We start from the raw sequence: 26,463 nt of genomic DNA on the forward strand, positions 1-26,463 counted from the left end.
TCTCTTTTTGGAAGCGGAATAACACGGGTTCACACCCAGAATGTCAGTAATCTGTCTCGTATTCTCCCTCTCTGCCTCTCCGGGCCTTGACCCGGTAGAATCTGACACCGCGTGCAGCTCAGAGAGAGAGTATCAGATGATGAGAGCTGGGAGGCCGGAGAGACAAATACTGAATGTTAACTTTCTGCCCTGCTTGACTTGAGTGACATTGTTGGATGTGTTTTGGAGTTTCCCAGCATTACAGCCACAGTAGGAGAAAGGGAGCGGAGTGAGAAAAGCTTAACGTAGGGAATGAATAAAGAGCTGGGAGTGGAATAAGTCTCTTTGTGTGGGTCTTAGCGGCGGAAAAAAAAACCTGTGAAGGAGGAGAACGGTTGAGAAAATCAAGATATTATAACAGAGAAGAAAGAAAGTTCAGAGACTTCAATTTGGCCTGTAAGCTTGTCTCTGTGCTCCCTTTTGAAACCCTTGTCACGCTCGGTCACTCTGGTGCTAAAGCGAGTGTCAGTGTGAGTCACGACTTAAAGCTCCATCTGTCTGTCACATGGTGTCTGGGCGACTGTGGAAAAGAAACAACACAGCTCGGTAACTAGAGACCGACTGAAATCAACTCCTCCAGCAGCAGCAGCAGCTCTTCTGCTCTCACACACCTTCAACCTGTTTGTTTTATTCCCCCTTTATTCATCAGGCTGTGTAAACCTCATGTGCTTCATCTCCGTGTTAAAGACAAATTCAACAGCCAGGTGAAATAAACCAAACCCTGACATTTAGTCAGAAGTGTCTGCTATTTGTTTTTCTACTTATTTTGTGTTGAAACAGTGGCGCTCTGGTCTGCCGTCCTGCTGGGTCGCACAGACCCTCAGACTCTCACCACCCTGCGGCAGCGGCAGCTCTGGTGCTGAGAGCAGCAACAAGGAAAGGTCAGGTGGAGTCCATTGTTACGGAGCTGTCAGCTCTCAGCTGATTTATGAGCAGCAGGTTGGTGATGTTTGTGGTGCCTTAACCCGCTCACTGTTTCCATATTTTTGTTTTGTATAAAGGAAGCGAAAGATATGATTTCGATGGGAAACAGCCAGCGGACCGGGTCATGCACAGTCTCCACAAGTGGAATCTGAGAACACTGCAGCTTTTAAGTAGGACTGCACCTAATAAAGCTTCTTTTCTTCATTAGTCATTTAATCATTTTAGAGATAATAGTAAAAATGTATGTTAGAATTTCAATGTGATGTCATCAAACGTCCTATTTTGTTCCAGAAATATTTCCACACTCAAATATATCAGTTTAACAATTAATCTAGAAACACCTCCCACCAATGCAGTTTTAGTCTACCTACATTTTTTTCCAGATTTCTCAATGACCTTTGACCACTGAAATCTAATCAGTTCATCTTTGAGTACGAGTGGAAACTGGTGAAACTGTGAAGAAATTCCGCAAAGGCAGATTTGAGATATCATGTTCAAGAGGCCAAAAACATGAGCTTTGACCTATGACCAGCCAAATCTAATCCATTTATCCTTGAGTCTAAGTGAACATTTGTACTGTAAGAAAATTCCCTCAAGATGTTCTTGAGATATCGTGCTCGCAAGAATGTGACACATGGACAGATGTACAACTGGAAAACATAATGTGTAATGTCACTGACATAAAAAGCAGAGAAGTTAGAACTTAGGAAAGTTTGGAGTTTTTTGGGAAGAATTACATTAAATGACAAATCGATTAGTTATTTCTGCTGTATTTAAAAGTGAAGTAGGTTTGTGATTTCTGATTTGAATCTGTAAAATCGTTGAGAAGATATAAAATGATGTCTTCACATCATCAGGGAACTTATTCCTCCATCTGCTCCAGTAAAACAGCTTTTTACATCTGGGAGCTGTAACAGCTACAAATGTAAAAACTATCCGAGTGCTGGAAAAGAATCTACATCGTTGGTCAGGATTTTATGACGGTGCAGTTTTTTTGTGAGAAGTGAGGAAAAGTGTTAATATGAAAGGAACTAATGACAGCAGGTTAAAGTCTCTGTGGTTTTAATGTATGCTCGGGTGTTTGTTGTGGGTGACCAGAGGGCATCTGGGACTTGGCGGCTGAGTAGATTTCCTTTGGTTCTGCGGTAGAGCTGGTGAACCGGCGCTCTTTAAGCTGACAGTCGTTCAACACCCTGCCAAGTCACAGGCTCATAATTCAAGAACACCTCCTGGTTACATGGCCCCTGCATGAAAAGAGAAAGTGACACTAACACAAATACTGGACGCAGCGCAGCAGCCAGGCGAGAAACAAAGAGTGGTCTTGACATGAGCGAAAACACAAAAGAGAAAATACAGAGATTAAACTAAAGGTGAATACCGGTATCTTTTAACGTGGGGCCTATGTTTAGAAATGTGGTTGTGTAAATAAATGGTACAGATAAAAGCTTTGGGAATCGGTCCAGTATAGATCAACATGACACCGTGGCAGTGGCTACAATGCAATCTAATGGGGCAACTGCGACAGTCTATGAGTCTATGTCTCGCTCAACTAGACGTCTCACTCACAACTTCATTTACACACCCACATTTACAGACATAGGGCCCAGGTCGAGAAAATACCAGAATTTCCCCAGGGAGTCTCTATTTGTCACTGAAAATCGGAAAGAGAAACACCAGACGAAAAATGAATTTTGGTCTTTAGTACTTCATTCGTGTGTACTGACACGCCCTGTGGTGCACCTCTACATCACTGCAGCATGTGGCCACACTGAATGAGTTCTTTACCGCATAGAACATGGCAACACCCTCTATTGGATGTTTTTAAACTTGAAGTGTTTACACTAGACAGCTGGGTGATAAAACCAATAATGTAAAAGGAAATAATATATGAAAAATCCCCTGCTCTCCAGCTGCCCTTCTATTTAGTGTTTTTTCTACCTGATAGTGTGCGTTACAGCATCACCAGTGGTCAACATACTATCTACAGGCAGGAGTGTGCAACACATCAGCCTCATGATAACACGACCACCCTGTGCACGTGGAGGTAAAACTCAAAGAAAAGACCATAAGGGATCTTTCCATTTAACATCAAAAGTCTGAAGGGAGATTTAAAACTCCACAGGGTGCCTTTAACTGTAATTCTACTGGAAATGAATGTAATCTATGATGTAATGTAATCTATATGAATATATAAAAAGATATCAGCAGTGTGTAAGGCTGAGTAATACTGTTAGTAATCTGGATGTAGATATGAGTTGAGTGTGGTGTGAGGACACAGCTGCAGCCCAGCCTCCTATGGATCAGGCTTCGACCACCTCAGTCCCCTCAGTCGCCTCATGTGCCTCTCTCTGTCTGTCTGTCTGTCTGTCTGTCTGTCTCTCTCTCTCTCTCTCTCTCTCTGTCTGTCTGTCTCTCTCTCTCTTTGTCTGTCTGTCTGTCAGACAAAATATGTTCTTTCCTTTCTATCCGTATTTATCTTATTTTTCCATTTCTTCTTTCTTATCAAAATATTTGGTGAATGAAAAAAAAAACAGGAGAGGTGGAGAGACTGGGACATTTATTTACTGTTTTACTGGTCTTGATCCTCCAACTGCTTCTCTGTGCCAGACAAGCTTTTCTCCAAGTTTTCCTTGGCTTAGCTCGGGGTATGTTTTGGATTCTACAACTTATTATAAACAGATATGTATTTGCAGAGCTTTTGTGATCATCCCAGATTTACAGGCACTGATGTCCTCTCTGCGTTTTGTTTATCTGGCTGTGGATAACCTTCAGATAAGTTCTCAATTAAACAGTTGTCGCTGGAATGTTTTGCCGTGGCGGTGAAGTCTTTTTGGAGCTGTAAATCTTGGTGCCATCCCCTGTCTGTTGAATTTACAGACCCTAATCAGCCGCGGCTTAAACGGTGGTCAAAAACAATGAGCTCCAGCTGAGCATAGAGCAAAGATGTGCCATGCAGGAATCCAATTATGAGCATCATTGCTTCATCAGTCTGTTCGCATGCTGAAAAGAGAACCAGACACTGGGACAAAACCCTGAACCGAAGCTTGTGGCTGATCTGCATGGAGAGCATTATTCTCGGGGAAAATGAGCTCTCCGCGGCTTTCAGGGGTCTGATTTGGACACTGGGAGTGGGGGCCCGCTTTGTTTGTGTGATGTGCAGTGTTTAAAGGATTAAACTGTGGGTGTGGAGTTGCCCTGAGCACTTGGACAGCTCTGAAGCACAGTCTCTGTTCAAAGTGCACAGGGACAGCACATGCAAGGCCTCGTTATTCCCGGCAAACAGGAAAAGGCTCCAATAAGAAGTGAGCGCCAAACCTCAGTGAATTCCTGATAAAGGAAAGAATGCAGCGAGAGAGGCCACGCTCCCGTCCTTTCAAATATATTTTTTCACAAGCATGAAAACTTCCCAGTGCACTCTTTTGGCGTGCTCCTCATTTAGCTCGCACAGCTCTGGCAGAGGCAGAATCATAAAACTCCCTGTAGTGGATATATTGGGGGGGAAGAGGTGAACAGTGGAAACATACTTTAATTCCACTTTGTTGATGTCGTAACAGCTCGACACGTGCACTGATAATTTAGCTCTTGTTAGCAACTTTTAATTGGTTGGTGGAGAGTGACGGGTGTGTCTGGCTCAGAGAGACAGCTTTGTTTATCTTCATTCACGGACAAGTTGTCCAGTATGTTGCCTCGGAAGTGTCTGTTTATGTGAGGCTGACAGTAATTATGGACATTGCTGTTGTTTTCTGTTGGAGAGCAGTGTCACTAAATTAATCCTGCATGTAAATAAGATGATTAGCAGCTGCAGATAAGAAGAGAGGGAAGGAGATCTGGCAGCCTGGAGCCTCACAGCTCTGTTTGTCAGAGCTGCATCTGGATCTGCTGCTCTCACGTCTGAGGATCAAAATCACAAATTCCACAAATGTGGGGATTCATCAAGAAATTAAATGATGGAGTTAAACAAGAAACATACAAAAAAAAACATAAATTAAACTCACTATCATCTGAAATACAAATGTCCTGCCAACTGCTTAAAAGTTCAAACTTAGCCTGGTTTTTAATGTGTTTACCAAGAGCAGTTTTATACATCACTAAACTAGTTCTGGTGACGTTTGATCTTTGAGTCCAAGAGACAACTGCTCAAAATTTGAAGAAATTCCCACCGTGCACTTCCCCTTTGATCTTCAACCACTAAAATCTCATCAGTTCATTTTTGAGTCTGAGAGAATGTTCTGACTGAATTTGAAGAACTTCCCTTAAGGCGATCTTGATATGTTTCATTCACAAGACAAAAAATGTGATTTGTAAGGTCACAGTGACCTTGATCTTTGACCTATGAACATCCAATTCTAATCAGTTCTTTTTTCCCTCCAAGTGAACATATTAACCAAATTTGAAAGAATTCTCTGAAGGTGTTCCTGAGATATTGTGTTCTGAAGGCAAAACGTGTGTTTAGTGAAGTCCCAGTGACCTGGATCTTTCATCGCTGGCCACCAAAATCTGATCCGTTTGTTGTTGAGTCAAACTGAATGTTTGAATTTAATTTGAAGAAATTCCCTGAAGGCGTTCTTGAGATATTGTGTTACAAGAAGACAAACAGACAACCCAAACACGCTGAATGGCACTGGGGTGCATTGAGGCATAAAAAAGATATGACCGGTTTAAGAGTAAAAGAGTTCATGTGGAATATGGTCAACTCAAGTGTTTCAGACATCAGTGGTGTGCACTGACTTTAACAGTCACTCCCACCAAATATCTCACTGAGCGAATAAGCTCTTTACTGCACCAATGAGAAAAATATGGACCACACTGAAGCGACAGTTTTAGTAGAAAATCTCTCATAAATTCAGGATCTGTCTCGTGACTTCGTGCTGCCTGTCCTTCCTGTGCTGAAAGTCTCTCTGGCATCTCGTTGCACTCTGCTTTCACCTCTTCACCTTCATCTGCTCTGCTTCTGAAGAATATTAGGAGTATTTCTTTGAACTGTAAGATAACATGAAATGTGTAGGATAGAGGAAAAATTGGTTAAAAAAACATTTATGGTAATCTTTGAAATATCCTGTATTTAAACCTGCCTCAATATTGTCAGCCTCTCCCGGGCCCCTGGGCACAGGAGACACTGGGTTCTGTTCCAGTCGGCTGACTTTGGGTCTAAGTCATCTTCACTTAAATCAACAAGTGGCAAGCAAGATGAGACTTGGCCTGAGGATCTGCTGCATCTATTTGATTTGAAATAACCTAAACTGCACATAGAATACACTGCTACGTTCACAGCTGTACTGCTGACTTCTAACTCTCTGCTCCAGTGTCACAGATCCGCTGGAGATCAACTTGGAATAAACAGTTATTTGATGGCACCTTATTTGATGGCAGATGTAGTGAATGGTTGATGAAATGTATGTGTGTGTGTGGACAAGGTATTAATTATGTTGTGGTGACTGATATCTATTTACTCAGTTACATTATGGCAAGAAAATGCAGATTCACAAAATATAAGACATTTTTTAAGGTTAGCAAAGGTTATGGTTAGAGTAAGTCTCTAGGTAATCAAAGTAAGTCTATGCAAGTCTGTGTGTGTGTGTGTGTGGGGGGGGGGGGGGGGGGGGGGGGGGGGGTGTATGTGTGTTCACTATCAAGGGTTTTTCGTTACCTGGCAACCGTGTTGTTCCTGTGGGCGGGTCCTTTGTCATTTCTCTCTGGCGATAACATTCCAGTACATTCCATTTAGGCCCCTCAGTCTGGATGTTTACTGTGATGCAAGAGACAGGAAAGTAAATATGATTATTAGCCGGTGCTACTTTTAAACATTTATTCCAACTATGTAAAACAATTTATGAAATAAAATAAATACAAGTCTTATCGAAGCTCTGAATATTCACCTGGGAACTGATTCAGTAAAGGTAGAACTGAGCAGTTACAGAAAACATGTGAAGAATATGCTATCTTTAATTGAAATAAAGAATTATTTTCAACAATACATCATATACAGGTTGGAGACACACATTAAAGAATACACGTATAAAGATATATAATAATCAATATGAAAGCTAATGGGTTTTGAGTTACATAAATCATTGCAGTTGGGGTGAGTTGTTTTCTATATTCAATCTTTGGTCCAAGTTGGTTAATGAACAGGTGAAAAAATTTCATTCGGGAGAAAAAGGTTGCAACAAACTTATCAGTGCCGTAATGGGAGCTGATAGAGAAACGTACAAACTCAAAGGGTTGAATAAGGATCTTTTTAGGAGCAACTCATCAACGAAACTCAAGCGTCTTTGTGCATGAGTAAGAGACTCACACAGACGAGAGTCAGCGGGAATGTTCGCTCTGAGGCTGTAAATATTTGGGTCTGTTTACCGAGTCCTTTACAGCAGATTTGTTCCTGCACTCAAATGAGCTGAATGCTTTTTGTCTCTGTGCCCTCCATGGAAACAGCTTTAGAAAGTTTGATCTATGTCATGTGGTTGGAGGCGCGTTGTGTTTCTATCACAGCTCTTTTTTTAAAAACTGAATTTTTGATATTCAAACCACATTGCTGCGATGGAGCCTCTCTTTCTGTCATTCTAGTGTAGGATCACATGTTTGCATTTTCCACAATGTATAACATGTGTATGACGACCGAGCCTCCACACACTTCTGATAGAGGCACGTCTGTGTTTTCTCTGGTCTCACCAAACAACTCACATCTCACATTTCTAGCATTCCCTCCACAATTTCTCTTCTCTGGTATCACTTAAGCAGCCATCACCCAAATATTGAAGCCATGCTCTGGTGCCTGTCGCTCTTGACTTTCTATCAAGTATTTTGATGTTTTCATCAAACTGGGAGTTTGCAGCGAAAGGGTTTTTTTCATGAGTAAATGAAGACATTACATTTTATTTGCTTTTGTTAATTTCCATGTTGGACGGTATTGTTTTCAGGGTCAAGATTTGTACGTTGTCATGATTAACACATCAAGAATAATATTATTAATGAAAAAACGAAACTCAAAATAAACACCTGAGTGAAACGTCATAGTTATCTGGTTCAGATAATAGGAGGTTAAATGCCAGCTTTTATTTTGCCCTTTGGGACCATCATTCCTCTTGAATGACTTGATGAAGCAAACAGATGCCCTTCTCATCTCCATATATCTTTCCAGAGAGATGTTTTAAGGTTGTTACCAGAGGCTGCGGCTGAATACTATTTGGGATTACTTCTAATCTCAGCAGTAGACTTCTTCCTACACGTCACTCTGCCCAGACATAAGGAGCCACACTCTCCCACCTCGCTCCTGATGGATTTCATCGCACTCAGTCAGTTTGCATTCCTTACTTCTGTTTTTGCTAACTGTGTTTTTCTTTTTTTTTCTTCTTCTCTTACAGCCAAACTGAAATGACATCATGCCGAGGGGAAGTCGGGCTGAATGCGTACCCACAAGGCCCTGCAGGAGAACCAGGGAGCAACGGCAGGAGGAATATCTGCTGCACAGGAGGATGAAATATTTTTCCAGAGGGGGAAAATCTAACTTCTGAAAAGGTAGTTCCTGTCACAGATGAAGCTCTTTGTCAAGTGATGCAACAACACATGGGCTGAAATGTGGAAACTATCAGCTCTGTTTTGACCTGATAATGAGAAGAGGCAGATGGGACAGGAAGGCCTTGATGAAAGGGACGGGGTGAAGAAGCAATAAATCTATCAAGACAGAAAAAAAAGGGGACATAAAACACAGAGGCACAAGCTGGAGAGGAGAAAGGCGACATTCTTTGTGTCCACAGAGTCACTCTTTAAAGAACTTCACTCTGAAAAGGCTCCAGTTTCTGCGGTTCCTAAGTGACGAGAGGGTCAAGAGCTACAGGATGGTTCAGAAAGGTTCATTCTACTATTTCAAGGCTCAGAATAAAAGAGTTTGGAGAAAAGCTTGTGATCCAAATAATAGATCCCTGACTTGTCAGCTCAAGTCTCGATCCATCGGCCCCCCATATTGGGCAGACGGGACAACGTTCTCGCTCACCACCTTGAAATAAAAATGCATTCAACTCAATCTAATATGCACATGAAGAAAATTATATAAGGTATGGATTCTGTTTGTACAATATGGAACTTTTACAGGCTTTGACTTGTGCTCAGTGGCATCATTTCCATGGAAATTTAAGGTATGTCTGCTCACACATACCCAGCGTGAACTCACTCATCTGGAATCCTCCACACTGCTTTCCTCCAGGCTGCACAGCTCAGACAGCTACCAGTAATGGCATATATTATATAAGGAATCCTGCTCAAACGCCGCATTAAAAAGTCAAACACAAGTGACACAGATGGCCAATAACCTGATGGCTTTTATTTTCAGCTTCCTTCATCTGTTTTCTTTTCTCGCCCTTCACAGTGACAGACTAATACTTCACTTCCCTGAAAAGTGGTCAGATGTTAATGAACACGACAGCATCAGGGGGGAAAAGAGTTTTCTTAAATGAATCATCTTGGAAAGAATGAGGGTGTGAGGATTGGGGGGGTTGGGGTCTGAGCAGGAAGGTTACTGACCTTCAGGACCTGAGCGTTCAAGAAACAGAAGCAGGACAAATACACATCACTGTCAAAGTGCTCCGAGCCGTTCAGTGTATTCCCAAGGTTATCATGTGATGTGGTATTTACTGTTTTTTCCCACCAACATTCTTCTTTCCCTAAAATGATTTTTGACATGTGTGCACATCAGTTTTGAGTACTTCAACTTGAAGAGTTATTTTTGCTTCTTCAATTATCTTATTTGAACCGTTTCTAGGCCTGAAGAGTTCAAAGTTTCGAATATATCACAAGAAAAATGCAATTAGTAAATGTTGTGCAAAGAACACTGTTATTTTGTGTTTCGTTGGATCCATTGTAGGTTGTTCACTGTTGGTTGTTTGTTGTTGGGTTGGTTGGTTGGTTGATGCACCCCTTTGATCTAAGCCTGAGTACTGAGTGGATTTGCTATTGAATTTTGTACAGATGTTCCTGTTTCCCAGAGGATGACACCTATTAACTTTGATCCTTGAATTTGATTCTAGCACCACAGCAAGTTGATTTTTCCATTACTTTGTTTTATGATTAAATATCTGCAAAATTTACACTGACACTAACACTGAGATTAGCCTCATCTGACTGTTAGCATTCTTACACACTAAACTGAGATGGCAATATGACATGACATCCGCTTGGCACTGTCATTGTGAGGATGCTGCCGTGCTGTAGGGATCAGAGCACCATTAAAGAATCAATGGACAAATACACAACACCTGTCGTGCAAAATATTGTATGAGTAGAACAGTTCGCAGGGCAAAAACAACTGTTTTTAAAAGCAGTAGCTGTTTATTTACAACCTTGAAATATTCATGCAGAGAAATCTAAGTCTTTGCATGTTTTCTAGTTGGCTGATAAATACGTCACTAATAAATCACTGCTGCTGTTCACATGTCCACATCTGGCCTGTTCAACGAGCAGGAGGCCTACTCCACTGACCAGATGCTAAACAGCCAAAGGGTGGCCAATAAAACAACTGTCCCACCTGGTGTCGGTGTATAAATGAGCACAGTTGGTGACGTGGACCTAAGTTGGCAGTGGGAAAAAATTACACCATCAAACAGAGGCAGCAGTGTGTCAGTGTCATGGGGTCAATTTGTGGTACAGGAATTTTGTTTCATCTGGAGTTGACATGTTCTCCCTGCGGTCACTTGCGTGCCCTCTTAAATGCCAAAGACACTCAAGTAAAGTGAATTTAAAGTCGTAAATGTGGACTGTATTAACCCTGTGATGGACTAGAAAATTGTCTGTGTCTAAGTGTTCATTTACTCTTTTCCCCCACGAGAAGCATGCTGTGAGCTTGTTCCTAGGCTCCAGCGACCTGTGATCCGCGACCTGAACAACTGAACATGGAAATGAATGATATACTACCAACAACTGTTGTTCCACAGTTTGAGGTGAGATTCTTTCCTTTTAAAGTGTTAAGTTGTAGGGAGCTCATCTGAAAACAAAGCCACCAATGAACCTTTCAAGTTTTTTCTTGTTATGACAATTGTTTGCCAAATACAGCCTTTAAAGGAATATTTATAAAACACATTTATAAAATTATACATACACCAATAAAATAGAGGAAGAAATAAACCACAAATGGATGTTAAACAATAATTGATTGCTAAGACTTATCTCATTTGCACCAAGGTAAAACATTTCCTCACATATCTTTGAACATTTTGTTTATTTTGGATTTTACGATTTGTGTCTCCCAGGATACACTGCCACATCAAGGTTTAATCAAAACCTTATTTAACTGTTTTATTTGTATTGTTGTATTTGGAAAGTGAAGTGATACATTCTTAGTTTCCCCGAGTCATTTACATCACGCATACTAGTTTTAAATTAAAGTGTAGACCTAACACAACCTTCAGTTTTACCATCCAGTTCTACCAGGTGAAAAACAACCACATTTAAGTGAACGTAAAATGTTATTATATAATATCTTATATAATATATACACATTTCCCCCTGTTCCAGTTTGCTGGGTCTTGGTACATTTTACTGTCCAGTAATCCAACTTCATCCAACTCTGGTCAAGAAAGCAAATAAATACATTTTCGCAAAAAGGTTGAACTAATCCTATCAATATATTCTGTCCTGCTGGAAAAGAACCCGAGCAGACCTTTCTGTCAGGAAGAACAAAAAGAGAACGGAAAGAGATGAATCCACAGAGAAACAGGATCCAAGTTGCTGAGTGCCAGACATAAACACAAAGAATGTCTTGTGCTCACTCTCACAGAGACAGACAGTGATACCATCATCACACACAGCATGTTCACAGAGTTATACATTTACACCTCTCTGGCTTTCTGCCTGCTACCTTCATTCCCATCCACATTTCCTACTATGTTCTGAGAGCATATTCCACACTCAATCTGTCAACACTGCACCGTCCATTCTGCAGGAACAGTAGCAGTGACTATTTCATGACAGGGATGAGAGGCAGGTAGGGGATAGGTATTTCCTTTGGGGTGACATTTGAGGACATCAGCAGTCACACCGTGCTGACAGCCTGACCTGTGTCCTTGTCGGGAGATTCCTCAGCATTCCTGAAAGCACTGTCGCTGTGACTGGGAGCTCTGTTTCGCCACCCCTGCAACTGCCACAAACCCCATGGGAGCGTCGGTGCACAGCTTCCCAAATTCCACAGGTTCACAGAGAGATGAAAGACCTCTTGGAGATCAAGGTCAGACAGCAGCAGAGGAGATGAATGCTGCAGCCAACAAGCCCCAACAGTCCTCTGCCTGCCTGCTAGTAGTTGGTCTTTACTTGTATCTTTTATAACTCTTGGCACGCATGATAATTGGCGTGTTCTGATACCAGAGACTAGACTTTTCTTGTCTGGATAATCTTAGGCATCATTGCACACGGGTGCCAAATGCCCGATATGATAAATGTAAATACTTACGATCTGTAAGTAAGTCAAGAATGGAAAAACTATCATCTATGTTGATTTACTGTACTGGATGTTAAATCTTTATTCCATCACATAGCTTCACTTTGCACAGTAGGACAGTATAATGCCTTAAACATGCATCTGTACGATACATTTCTTTACAAAACAGAAGTTTCCCTACAGCCTTGAATTTACAGGTTGTCTGAAGACCGAATTTCTTTGGTGTAATAAAACTCAGTGAAAATATAGCTCAGCTGTACTGTGCTTAGTGCTAATTAGCGAATGTTAGCGTACCAACACACAACATAAATATATAATATCAAAATGCTACGTTGGTATTGTTGGTATTAGTATGTTGGTATGGTATGTTGGTATTTTGTTAACATTGTGACCAAATGATGAAACTAATAACATCCCCGAGAGCCACATCTTTTATTTTTTATGTTTGGTTCTAATTAGCAAATGTTAGCTTAATTAGCTACACTTAGCTTAATTAGGGCCCGAGCACCGAACGGTGGGAGGCCCTATTGAAATTGTAAGGATTACTAGGGCTACGTAGCGTAAAGTAAAGTAAAGTAACGTCACGTCACGTCACGTCACGTCACGTCACGTCACGTCACGTCACGTAAAGTTACGTAACGTACCGTCACGTCACGTCACGTCACGTAACGTATAAAAGTAACTTGTGACCAAATGATGAAACTAATAACATCCCCGAGAGCCACATCTTTTATTTTTTATGTTTATCCTATTTTTTAGGATTACTAGGGCTACGTAGCGTAAAGTAAAGTAACGTCACGTCACGTCACGTCACGTCACGTCACGTAACGTGACGGACAGACGGAAAAAAAAAAAAATACGGACAGACAGACGGACAAAAATCTGTCCGTCTGTCCGTCCCAAAAAAAAAAAAAAATACGGACAGACAGACAGACGAAAAAAAATTAAAAAAATAAAATCTGTCCGTCTGTCCGTCCCAAAAAAAATAAAAAATACGGACAGACAGACGGACAAAATTCCGTCCGTCTGTCCGTCCCAAAAAAATAATACGGACAGACAGACGGACGAAAATCCGGACGAAAATCAAAAATATATATTTTTTTTTTTGGGGACGTACAGACAGATGGACTTTATTTTATTTTTTTAATTTCGTCTGCAGACACCTACTGATCAGTGTGAATATTCAGTTGTGCTAACATTGTCCAATTTAAACAAAATTGCTCGCTACATCAGAGCCCCTACTTGAACAGATCTATATGTCTGTATGTAATAATAGTGATGGAGCCACCTACTGGCAACAGGAAGTAAGCTTTGTTTTACAACTATCATTCGATTTACATGTAATTCTCACCGTGTGATCTGCAATTGATTGCGTGGACCGTAATGCGCAATTAGTAGACAAGGATCGACGTCGCGTGACAGACGCAGGAAGTGAAGCGTTTATCCTGCCCGCAGTGTGCCCGGTCGCCGATCGCTCTCTCCACCAACCGCAACAGGTCCCGAGTTGCGTGTGCTCGGGCCCGTTCAGTGCTACAACGTAGCCCTAGTTAATGCTAAATTTGCTTAGCTTGTGCTAAATTATGCTAAATTATGCACAGGCGTGACTTTCAGAAATTAATCTCAACGTGTTAAGACTTTAATCCAATTTAGTCCGTTTATTATTAAATGATATGAAGGTGAAATGCATGTGGAGGAGGCTGTACCTGAGGGGCTCGCTCTGTGGAGCTGGTGGCCGGGCAGAGTCGCCTCTCGGCGGGCAGGGAGGGGCGGAGGCGGGGCGCCGGGACGTGGGACCGGGAGGAAACTCTTCTCTGGGGCCGGAGACTTTTATTTGTTGCTCTGTGTCTGAGCTGAGCGGGTCACACGGGACGCGTCCGGACATTCTCCTACATCGTTTGTTTTTGCTTTTATAAAAGAGCGAGAAAGATTTTTAGTTTCCGGACAAGGAGACGGAGACGGAGAGGAGGGACAGAGTACCTACCTGCCACCGGAGAGGATGAGGGAAACCTGGGAAATGATCCCGAAGGACGCGTCTGATGGGGAGCAAAACCTGATGGGGATGTAAACACGGACCATCAACCTCTGACCAGGAGGTAATGTGTGAGATTCAGTGGTTTATTGTGAAGTTTAGAGACATGGCTAAAGATCCTTGTTCCCCTGGTCTGTTTTTACTGGGATCCCCCAAATCATGTCTGAAACACACCACCACTGTGACATTAATAACTCTTATACATACAGACAATTATTTCTATAGGCAGATGTCTCTGATTATTCAGTTCAGATGTGTGGATGAAATGATGGTGAAAGATTAAATGTTGCATGTCATCTGTGTCTGATTCCCTACAGTCTTTAACATCCCCTCAGGCATCTTGTATGATCTGTGACATTATGTCAGAAGGAGCTGACCTTTATTTGGCTTTGCTGCATTCAAGAGATGATGATTAAATCACATTAACATGCAGAACATGCAGAACCTGCTTGTATCAGTTCTGCACTAATATAATTGTCATTTTGTAGCTTCCCTCTTACCTGCTATAATCATTTTGAAAACAAAGTTTCCCTCATATTTCTTCTTCTCAAAGTTGCATCCCAGTGCCGCAAGCCTAAAATCATTGCCCTTCCTTTATCCCGTCTCCACGGGGACGTCTCCTGGATCGTTTTCCTGTGGTTTTCATCAGAAGGAGCCTCTTTACCCCTGAGGGAGAGCTGCGGTTTATGATTTAGAGCCTGAACTTTTTATCTAAAAAGTCAAATAATGAGTTTCACTGCTGGAACAGGATCTGAAAACAGTGGTTTCATGGCTCAACATCCTATAATCACTTAGATTACATCTGTCTTGCCACAGCAGTTTTGTAATTATGTCCATAAACACGTCACTTGTATTGTTTTAAATAAGTTGTGCTGCAGGTTTATGTCCCAGTTTGCCACTTCTGCACCAGACAATTTTCCACTTGAGATCCTCTGTAGCTGGTGTTAACTGTGTCAGAGCTGTCATGTGTCTAACACGTCAACACTGAAGGAAGTTTGTACTTTCCCTGCTCACAGGAGATCCTCGTTGTAACCATGCCTCCTTTGTACTGTTATATGGGAACATAGGTGTGTGGACAGGCCCCACCCTGTCTTTTGTCAGCAATAATGCTCTAATGCTCTGTTTTGCGGCCGTGCCTCGACTTGTTTTTCTTTTTTTCCTCCCCACTTTTTACACACCTGCTATCTTCGTGCCATGAGTGCCTCCAGGTCCGCAGCATTTAGAGGGGGATCGAGTGTCTCTTTGTCCCGGCTGATCTGCCCTGAAAGCCCCACACACACTGCGCAGTAGTTAATGTTTGATGGAAATCAACGTTTTACATCTGAGCTGCGACAAATATTTGATAGTTTTTTATTGTAACCTCTTGTTCACATATTTGGCTTGTTATGCTGCAGAATTTCTGTCCTGGAAATCACATCCTGACTTTTTTTTTTCAAGCTATCCCAAACTTCATTTGTTTTCATTCCAGATTTTCAGCTTTGCCTGTGGCCACGTGGCTTCGTCTTTGATTGGACCTTTCCTGGGACTTTTTGTACCAAACAGACATTAAAATGCTTGTTTGTTTCCGTCTGCCTGAAATCCTATTTTCCTGGTAATCTATATTATCAGAACAATAGGTTCATTGTTGCCTCAACGCACCACATGAAACTCAGCACTGCATTTCAACATTTTTAGATTTTCAAGCTGACCTCACTTGCATAGGCGCTGTGAGTTCAGCTGTGAGAGAGATTTTGAGTTTGTGTGTTTTAGTTGATTTCGTGGGGAAACATGCAGGAACCCTTGTAAACTCATTCATTCATTCATTCATCAGCTGCCCCTCTCATGTGTGTGATTATTTTCTGTCGTTGCAGTGTTTCCCATCGCCATGATGACGCCACGTGAGAGCTCCCGCCTCACTCACCTGCTCCTGCTCCTCCATCTCTTCCTCCCTCTCGCCCTGTCCCTCCTGCACCCTCCTCACCCCCCGCCGGTCCACGTCCCCACGCTGGTCCCGCACAGGCCGACGCCACTCACCCGCTCTCGCTTCAGCTCTAAGGCTCAGCTGGACTTCATCACTCACTGCAACTCCAGCTGCCTCCACAGAGGAGAGCAGGACGAGCAGCTGTCTGACAAACTGGCGTTTGAGACCCTGTACGCGGACGGCTCCCGCACACTCACGACTGTGGATGTGGAGGGTGATCTTGAGGGTGATGCTCAACTCTTTGCCCACCTCTCACCCAGCAGAGGATCCAGACTGAAGCCCAGGCACAAGCGTGTGAGGCGGCAGATCTATGGGGCGGATGGTCGCTTTAACATTCAGGGCGACAACTTCCTGTTGGATTACCCTTTCTCCACAGCCGTGCGGATCTCCACAGGCTGCACCGGCGTTCTTGTGTCTCAGCAGCACATACTCACAGCGGCCCACTGTGTGCATGATGGGAAGGATTATGTGAAAGGGGCGAGGAAGCTGAGGGTGGGCTTCCTGATCCCACTGTCTATCAATGGCACAAAAGCCAACCTCACTTCTGGCAAGAAGCCTCTGGTCCGCTGGGTGAGGGTGAAACGCACCCGTGTGCCAAAGGGCTGGATCCAGGGCCCTCAGGAGGTCAGCATGGACTTTGATTACGCCCTGCTGGAGCTGCGCTGGCCTCACAGACGTCCCTTCATGCGCCTCTCTGTGGCCCCCTCCTCTGATGACCTGGCAGGGAATCGCATCCACTTCTCTGGCTTCGACAGCGACAGACCCGGGGAGCTGGTGTACAGATTCTGTCCAGTGGAAGAAGAGTCCAGTGACCTGATATACCAGCACTGTGACGCCCGACCTGGAGCCAGCGGCTCTGGAGTGTATGGAAGAGTTTGGGACAACGGCCTAGAGCGCTGGGAAAGGAAGGTGATCGGCATTTTCTCTGGACACCAGTGGCTCGAGATAGACGGGGAGAACCGGGATTACAATGTGGCCGTGCGCATCACTCCTCTGAAGTTTGCTCAAATCTGTTACTGGGTACATGGGAACCGACTAGACTGCGTCCAGGACTAAGAAGTTGAAGGTTTTGAAAGCAAACCATGAAAAACACAAGAAAGCACAAAGTGACTTTAACCTACAAGGTGAACTGTCATTTCACAGAAAGAAAACAGGATTAAATCCGTACATCATCCTCCAGTGATGCACCAATGCAGCAGATCTACTCTATGACTTTTGAATCTTTTTTTCCCTTCATTGAAGTTTTTCTCTCCTGTATTTAATTTACTCCCTGTAATTTCTGGGCCTATTAAAGGAATCTGCCTATGAGATCATCACAGCGGCATCTTTTAACATGTCTTTGCCCAGAGTCAGTGTTTCCACAGTATTGCCATAAGCCACTTTTTATAAGAGGGGGGGGGACACAGCGTGTGCAGTGTGTTTTAGTAAGAGCATGTTATTTTCCAACTGTGGATGGTGAAAATCGATTGAGGACATGTCTTTGTCCTCATCCTTGCTGTACTTTATTGGGGAAAATGGTGTAACTCTTCAAGAACCATTCATCTTCCATGATCTGCATTCTGATACACAGCTATAGGAGAACTGACAAGTTTATTAAAACCACTGATGCCTAATATTTCAGCCATTTGCTCTTCTCCATGTGGACCAGAGAGACAGTTAATTTTATTTTTAAGAAAATGCTTGATATATTTTAATAAACAGAGATCTATAGGTGTCTGTGTCTTTGTCTAGTTTCATGAGTGGTGTTGGGTTGTCCTCTAGTGGTAATAGAAGGTACTGCAGGATCATTAGAACTGGACACCAGAAACATGCTTTTGCTTGGTTTAAATTTAGTTTTTTAATCAATAGGAAATTATTCTGCAACGGTTTAACTTAAAAAGTACCAAAAAAAGAACCTGGTTCCAACTTATTATGGGAATAATAACTGTTGTGAGACCACACACACCCCATCTTTGGGTATAAGGTTGGTAGTTGGATAAATGAAATGCATGTTTCAGCTTTGGAAAACTTTCAAATGATTTTATTTTGATTTAAAGACCAAACTAGTTGATACTGAAACAAACAAATATATAATGTAGCAAAATAATGCCATGGATGAGCAGCTTCTTTGACATTGAATCTTTTATGCTGTGGGATCTGAGCATAGTTTTTAAAATGTAAGACTATACAATGAGTAATGTCCACAGTCGCTATGATGCTACTGTTGGTGAAACTAATCTTATGTGTACCAGATGACCAAAGCCTTGAAATACCACAGATTTCAGGGAGAACGACAATGGTTTTGATAAAGGTTAAGAAAAAAACAAGAGAAGAGCAGAACAAGTCCGTAGTTTAGTGCTTTTTATTAGAGATAAGGAGACGATACAAAACATCCACCATTCAATAGTCAGGTTAAACTCTGACTGCCGGTCCTTCATATACACATCGCTCCCCATCAAACCTTCATAACACCAAAGTTTTTAAATCAAGGAGATCCTGGTTTGAACACGAACAAGGAATGTTGTATGTTTACTACATCAAATGCCATGGATTGCTGACCCAGAACTGGAAAATAAAAAGGAATTGCTGAAGTTTTGGAATTTGAATGTTCAAAAAGAGAAAAAAACAAAACAAAAACAATGGAGTGACGAAAATAAAATAAAAACACACACAAGAGAAAATATAATTAACCGTGTTCCCCCAGAGAAGGTTTTGATACAACTTGTGCAATCAAGGGTGAATTAGTTTATACTATACCTAGTCTCAACTACTCACACTTAACTAGAAGTTTGGCAAAAGAAAATGTAGTTGAATGAATATTTGTCAGGATTCAATGTTTGGAAAACTTAAGTTTGACGCGTGCCCCTTTCTCTGCGATTTTGCTAATGGAACCCAGGAAGAATGAAACCCTGTCCTTAAGCATGAATAATGTGTATTTATCATCAACATCCTTCCTCAGTTGTATCTTAATGTTTTTTCCTTTGTGTGTGTTTTGTTCATATCATTTGTGTTTCTTGAACTGGAATGACAGTCTGTTTACTTTTTATTTATTTAACTTTTTTTAAACTGTCACTTGACCCCAGACCCACCCTCATTATCCCTCCCCGAGAACAGTCCAACAAATGGTGCCAATTCTGCTTTTGCCCTTTTCCTAACCGCACTGGAATGAACAGCTAAACTCAACAGATGTCTGAAAGGCCTCGATTGAAGCCAGCAAGGAGGAGGGGTGGTAATATTACATAGGTAATCCTTCCAGACTGACTACTGACGAACCGCCAAGCCTTTCTGCCAGGGTGCGCCGGTCTTTGAGGTCTTCCAAGCCGTTCACCTGCCACTCGTGCTTAATACCTGGAGGGGGAGACAGAAGACAGAATTACACATCAAATTTCCACCCCCCAAAAGATATATACATGTAACTTTATATTGCTGTAAAAAAGGGCTTGTAGGCTTTTGTATGATCATTTTAATCCTTTCAAGAAGAAAGCAAAAATAAAAACCCAGAGAAACCAAACTGGATGGTAAGATTTTAAGACCTGTATTAAACATGGTTACATTTAGATATGACGAGAGAAATGTTTAGCTGAGGACTGCCAATTTTAAAAGGAGACATATGATGCTTTTTCAGTTTCTTTCCTCTACTGTGTTATAGGTGGTTTGTGTATGTAAAAGTTCTGCAAAGTTAAAAAGTCTGAAGTTCATGGTAAATTTAGCTCCTCTCCCCACTGAAAACACTGCTCCTGAAGCTCCTCGTCAGTTCGGACGATATATTTCTGCATCATCATGGTGCCATGTGACATCATGATCCCCCTACATTTGCATAATACACGCCGAGAGGGTAGCCCGCCTAACAAAGCCAGGTAAAGCGAGAGAGGAGATAGAAATTTCCTACATGAGTGGTTGACAAATCACAACAGACTGGGCCAACCAAAGCAGACTGGGATTTATCAGGAGGTCGTCTTAAAGAGATAGGAGCTAAAACTAAGCATTTCAGAGGGAGAGAAAGACGTCTTTTCTAAACATCAAAGCATATAAATCTTTAAGTAAGAACCCAAATTATAATTGTGAACCAGAATTATCATAACATGTCCTCTTAAGCATAATTTTATTATTATCATGATAAAATTGCATGTTTGCACATCCAGCAAACATGATATAGTCATAAGTAATCATTTCTGACCAGCTGGAAAAAACAAGTCCAACAATCACTCAGAATTTGGGAGAAAAATCACAAAATAGGAGAATGAGACTTTTTAGCTAGAACTTAACCCGTTTAAACAGAACATGTACAGTAGGTTAGCCAGAGCTTTTGCTTCACTATGAGAGCAGAGACTGAACCAAACAGTTGATGGTGGGGAGTTAAATAAAAAAAGTCAGGTCTTAATTTTCTGTGGCATTGTCACTAAGGGCAATTCCACATTTGACACAGTGCTGAGTGAAATAATGGTAAGTGCAGCTTCAAGTTCAGGTCTTCACCTTCACCACCTTGGGTGTGGTTTATCTTTATATCAATTCCCTGTTAATATTACAGTACATATTGTGACTCACCTTCAAATTTCCTTTTGATAGCATCTTTTGAGCTGGCATAGATCATCTTGCTCTTCAAGGGGGCGCTGTCTGGAGCCCTGTGAAAGAGGAGGAATTATTTAAACAACTTATTGTCTTAATGAAGGTCACAAATCCCTAATATCTGCCGATGGTCCCCCCCCCTTACCAGAAGATAAAGACCAGGTCCTCCTTCTTTGTTTCTTTGGTCTCAAAGGACGCATCATACAGGGCGTAGCGGCAGTCGTTTGTGGGCAGCATGTTCACAAAGTGCGTGTACGGGTCTTGGATTTTTGTTCCCACGTCCCCCTGCAGGATCTCTTGTTCATCGTCAATAACAATGCTCTTGAGGTCCTTGCTCAGGCAGAACAAAATGGCCTTCTTCCTCTTCCTCTTCTCCTCCTCATTCGCCTGAGCCTTGCGCACCTTCATATCATTGAAGACTGCAATAACATCATCCGTGACTTTCACACCAGAGGCCTGCGAAGAGAACAAGCTGTTGACTCAGAGTCTGTTTACAGTTTAATGTGGCAGCTGCCATTAGTGCAAATAGTACAAGTGTATAAAACCAACAAAACCTCTAATAAGTAAATGAATATATTTGGAAGGCATAAAATATTTAATGAAGTAGAAAATGCATTGCTACGACTTTGAACAGTGTCTTAACTCCTGGTCAATTTATTTATTTTAAGATAGATCAATAGTTGCTGGGCAATTTTCATCCATTTTGACAAGTTGTGGGTATTCTTAGTCATCTATGATAATAAACTAAATATGCAGGTTTAAATTGACAAAACAAGCACTATAAACATATGGACACTGGCTTCAGGAAGTTACAATGACAATTTACTGGTTATTTTCCATATATGGACAAACGCATCTAAAAAAAAAAAAAGTTAATTAATTATATTTGATAAAGAAAACAACAGTTAGTTGCAGTTCTACTCCACAGTGATGGTTTTGTGTAAACAAGACAGCAGTTGTCATCGTGTTTAACATGTCAGAGGTAACAACCCCAGTTCAGTGAATACAGATATCATGAAACTGAAGGAAGTGTCTGAGAGGGCGACATGTGACTGTCACACATCAGGAACGCTTCCTACGAGTAGGACTAATAAGGGGGACTGAAACGCAAAGGTGTGGCCATGACAGGCTGTTAGCCATGGTGGTGGAAGAGCTAAACTATTGCAATCTAAACTGCCAGCAAATGACAATACTGAAGAGCAGGAATAATTTATGTGGCCAGTACTGGCTGTGCAAAGTCCACTATGAATCTGAGACTGGGGCAGGACCAGCAGGTATAAAACATTACATAAGCTCTCTATGCAAGTCAAGGGAGAGTCCATGAATCACCACCATATATATGACCATGTGGGTGAGGGTGTAGTCAGGAACTAAGTGTTTCAGTGCAGTTCTCAGTCACAGACAATGGGGCTTCTGTTGAAATAGAGACATCACAGAGTCACAGCTGCTCCATGAACTCTGTCCGGTCTTCTGACTGTTTAAGGCCCTCTGTCGCAGGGAAATGTATGTCTCAGGAAAAGCTGGACGAAAAACAGCCACGTACCAGCGAGGTGTCAGGAAAAGAAAAGGAAACAATGGGACAGGAAAGATGGAAAAGGAACCTAACTGCAGAGCAGCCTGGGCTGGCACTGCGTGTTTGCTCAGGGCGTAAGAGGCCTGAATGAGATAACAGCGAATAATAATAATTAACCTGAAAACGACCTTACTCACTTCCTTAATCCCTCCATCAATAAAACAATATACGTTTCAAAAGCTCTTACAGATAAAACATTTACTAAAATATCCAGAGTTTAATATCTATACTCTTAGCATACAAGCTATCACATGACACCTTTGTCCCACTACAGTCGTCCGCCACTGTGAAATTATGAAAATATCTTTGTTTTCTAATTTTTATGCAAACATGGTTTACATCTGTTCAATCCATCAAGTGTTTTTTCTTTCCACCTCCTCCTTCCCTCTGCTTGACTTGGCCCAGTTGTTTAGATTTCTGTTTATTTCTTGTTGTAGCACCCGGCTGATTTTAGTCACCATGGTAATCCATGGTGACTAAGATCTCACTTTATCTAATCTGAACCACGGATACTTTTCTTTACACAAGTCAAGGTTCAAGTGACTCAGTACAAATCGCGTCTTGAATTTCTTTACGCACACACACACCCACACAGGAACATTTAAGATTACAGGCCTTGAAGGTCATTATCTCATGAGCCAATTCCTCTCGCAGACACTGACGTTGTGAGGCCTCTAAACTCCTCAGACGGTGTGGAAAGGGGAAGGGGCGCAGCAGGAACATTCAGTTGATGTCAGATTATTTAAATAGTGCAGACTCAGCAAAGACGGAACAGACAGTTGGCCGCAAGAAAATCTAATACAAAATGAATGAATGCGTTTTAATTTTTATTTTGTGCGTAGTAATGGTGCCAAACAATACCGCATTTTTTTTTTTTTTTCTCATTTCCGGCAAGCATGCGTGTGAATGAATGGAGGCATCCGGTAATTGTTCCATCTTGGTACGGACTAGTCATCTAATGGCCTGACGGACATGCGGTGTTTATAAACTGCTCGGCAAATTAAATGCGCTATTTAAAAAAAAAAAATTTTTTTAAAGATGCGCAGCACCGATCACGAAGATCCTCAGACAGCGGCCCGGTAGCTTTAGCTAACAGATCCAACACTGCGAACCCGACGTTACATAACGGGGACAATTCTGTCAAATTGTCTCTCCATCCGAGTGGATACGTGGGGAAATGAGCCCATCGCCGATGGCAATGAATGGAAACTTGAGTCCAGATCCGTTATAATACGACACCAAACAAAATGGTCTTTGCACCAAATTCAGGGTGGGGCCACGAATGCAGCACACGCACATGTGAGCGCTAGCTTGCTATATAAGGCAAAACTCGGACCATTCGTCTGTCAATTCACACTTTAAACTGTCAATACGCAACTCGGCCATAAACGTACAAACTTAGCGGTAAGTACGAATGTGGGAGGGAGGTGACTCAGCTCGTGGCAGAAAGTCCACCAGACGCCGGGGGACTGTTAGCAAAGAAGCCCAATACAGACAAAGAACGAGAAAATCTGAGCTAGCGGCCACAATGGGTTTCTCGCTCTGCCTCTGCTAACGGAGCTAGCTGAGCTAACAATAGTGGTGGCTAGGTGGCCCTGAGGCGCTGCTGCACCTGTCGGGGCTGCGCGGCTCTGCTGTGGAAACACCGACGAGCTGAGGGCAAATAACGGAAATATGGAGCAGTGGCACGCGGGGGACGAGGGATATTAACACCCTCGTCACGGGGGACGAGGGTCTTTGGTTAGTCGGCTTTATTAGACACCGGCAAATGAAAGAAATGGCGCCAGTCGTTTGTTAGCGTCATTTAGTTCAAACAGTTAATTCCCTGAATGCGATGGATGTCATATGCGGCTCTGTCGCGCTCTCTCCGGGCATCAGTGAGTCTCCAGCCTCCCGCACAGCGGAGCACAAAACAACCTAGCCCCGGTGCTAACCGGAGCTGCGGCGGAACACAGCCGTCCTGCTCGGCTTGACGCCACAACCGGTACCGTTATCCACACAGTGCCCATAAACCCCCGGGATGTCCAGGTGGAGGGTGCAGGACACAGGGAAATCAACGAGCTGACATGAATCGTGGTTAAAAAGGAGTAAAAACCTACCATGGCTGCAGAGAGGCTGGTCAGCGCCTGGACAGAAACTGAATGGACTGTGATGCTCAACTGGGGCTCGCGCTCACAGAATACGTAACGCGAACGCGCCTTTAAGCGCGTCCCCTTCTCCTCCTACGTGCACGAGCGGGAGCGCCCGTCTGCTAAGCATGAGCACGCGACTGTTTTTACTTCCTTCTAAATGTTTATTATGAATCACCCATGAATCAAATCTGATCAACAATTAACTGCAGATCAATAAACACACATTCAACATAATCAGAATATATCATTAAAACTAGTAAACATCACCGACTTCCGTGTGAGGGAGAAGATTTTGCCTCATAATTTCATTTATATATTCACTACTTCTTCTCTCAAGCTCCTTCGATTAATCATGTCATCACATTTACGTTAAACAATATAACACACAAGTTAAGAGAGCATTGTGGGAACATGTGTTTGTGTAGGATGGAAATACTAAAACAAATCCCAAATAATATTATGTCTGAATTTACTTGTATATTTCTTTGTTACACATTTTTTAAATCAAAGTTTGTGTGTGTGTATGTGTGTATAAATGTGAATGTGGTTTGTGATGAATACGTGCCATTAATTACTGCACCAATGGCGTGAGGGGTGATTAATAAGTAAAGCGGCGGTGCTGTTGTGACCGACATTCAGCTGACTGCCCGGCGCAGAGCGGGTTTCAATGGGGGGAGGAGAAGCTCCGCCATGTCTCCTCTCTTTCTCCCTCCTCCCTCCCTCCTTTCTCCCACCTCTCTCTCCCTCCCTCCCTCCCTCCCCTGCGGTTTTTGTTGAACTCACTTCCAAATAAGGAAGTGAACGGCGAGCGGCGGCGGCCAGTGAACGCGCCTCGCTCCCAGCGCGAGGAGGGGTCGGGCCGCGACGCTGATCACCATATAAGGAAACAAGGGACACGAAATTCACTATAGCAGATTTTTAGAGAGACTGTGTGTGTGTGTGTGTGTGTGTGTGTGTGTGTGAGAGAGAGAGAGAGAGAGAGAGAGAGAGAGAGAGAGAGAGAGAGCGAGAGACAAAGAGAGAGAGTGTGTGTGTGTGTAAGAGAGAGAGAGACACACAAAGACAGTGTGTGTTTGAGAGAGAGAGAGAGGCAGAGAGACAAAGAGAGAGTGTGTGTGGGAGAAAGAGAGAGAGAGAGACTTCAGGCAGAGAGAGGAGAAGAGGAGGAAGAAGAGGAGAGGAGCTGAATCCACACATTTCTACGCTGGATGCCATGATGCTGATGGAGCACGCGCACACACGCACGCGCACACACACAGCTGATTCACACCGAGGCAGAGCTGAATTTCTTTGGGGGTGGGACATGTGACTGCATCACAGCCATAATGGTTGTAAACACAAAGCATGAGATCTATGACCTACATTCTTTATGAGCCGGGTTAAGTCACTTCGTATCCAACCAAAATTCTATGCAGCCTAGAATTGGTTCTAATTATTTTACACTAGTGCCCCCCCCCCCCCCCCCCCCCCTCTAAACGTGCCTGTTGGCTGTGGTAAAGCTCCTGAATCATTCCTCTCAGTCAGCCCTCCTCAAACAGGCCACCTGCCTCACACAACTCAGTCCACATAGATTACAGCTCGTCCAAAACGCAGCAACTCCAATTTTAGAAATGATTTAAAGATTTTATTGCTGCCGTTTGAGGCCCGTTCTGGACTTGCACCTGAGTACATTTACCTGATTACATTTACCAGAGTATATTCCAGATCTTTTAACACCATATATGCTCGGTTGCAAAGGCCCTATACTCACCATCCCACAGTCCCTAAGGACCAAAGGTGACGAGGCCTTTTCTCTCAGGGCTCCTGCTCTTTGGAACAATCTCCCTGAGGAGATCCGTC

At 42.7% G+C, this 26,463-nt stretch overlaps 2 protein-coding genes and 2 long non-coding RNA genes across 4 annotated transcripts; 2 read left to right on the forward strand and 2 right to left on the reverse strand.

Annotated features, from left to right (window-relative positions):
• The first annotated feature begins 501 nt into the window (after positions 1-501).
• LOC117769050 lies at positions 502-23,513 on the forward strand. Its single transcript, XR_004615145.1, has 4 exons — positions 502-513; positions 12,945-12,955; positions 20,787-20,796; positions 22,483-23,513. It is a non-coding gene; the product is annotated as an uncharacterized LOC117769050 (long non-coding RNA).
• On the reverse strand, positions 1,887-14,132 carry LOC117769051. Its single transcript, XR_004615146.1, has 3 exons — positions 14,089-14,132; positions 6,611-6,709; positions 1,887-2,207 (listed from the first exon to the last, which is right to left on the reverse strand). It is a non-coding gene; the product is annotated as an uncharacterized LOC117769051 (long non-coding RNA).
• LOC117769048 (serine protease 23) lies at positions 13,852-18,088 on the forward strand. Its single transcript, XM_034597629.1, has 2 exons — positions 13,852-14,478; positions 16,265-18,088. Exon 2 carries the CDS (start codon positions 16,279-16,281, stop codon positions 17,428-17,430), a length of 1,152 nt encoding a protein of 383 aa, XP_034453520.1. The 5' UTR covers positions 13,852-14,478; positions 16,265-16,278; the 3' UTR covers positions 17,431-18,088.
• Positions 18,700-24,747, reverse strand: cfl1 (cofilin 1). The gene is made up of 4 exons (XM_034597631.1): positions 24,592-24,747; positions 21,065-21,375; positions 20,899-20,975; positions 18,700-19,701 (listed from the first exon to the last, which is right to left on the reverse strand). Exons 1-4 carry the CDS (start codon positions 24,592-24,594, stop codon positions 19,589-19,591), a joined length of 504 nt encoding a protein of 167 aa, XP_034453522.1. The 5' UTR covers positions 24,595-24,747; the 3' UTR covers positions 18,700-19,588.
• Between the last annotated feature and the right edge of the window lie 1,716 nt (positions 24,748-26,463).

Source organism: Hippoglossus hippoglossus, chromosome 10 (assembly GCF_009819705.1).
Source record: "Hippoglossus hippoglossus isolate fHipHip1 chromosome 10, fHipHip1.pri, whole genome shotgun sequence".
NCBI classification, from domain to species: Eukaryota; Metazoa; Chordata; class Actinopteri; order Pleuronectiformes; family Pleuronectidae; genus Hippoglossus; species Hippoglossus hippoglossus.

Excerpts from the sequence above, each read along its gene's own strand:
- cfl1 (XM_034597631.1), bottom strand. Across the intron at positions 20,976-21,064 it reads GACCTGGTCTTTATCTTCTG|GGCTCCAGACAGCGCCCCCT; the intron begins GTAAGGGGGGGG and ends CCTCTTTCACAG. Across the intron at positions 19,702-20,898 it reads TATCAAAAGGAAATTTGAAG|GTATTAAGCACGAGTGGCAG; the intron begins GTGAGTCACAAT and ends CTCCCCCTCCAG.
- LOC117769048 (XM_034597629.1), top strand. The coding sequence starts at position 16,279 with ATGATGACGCCACGTGAGAGCTCCCGCCTCACTCACCTGCTCCTGCTC.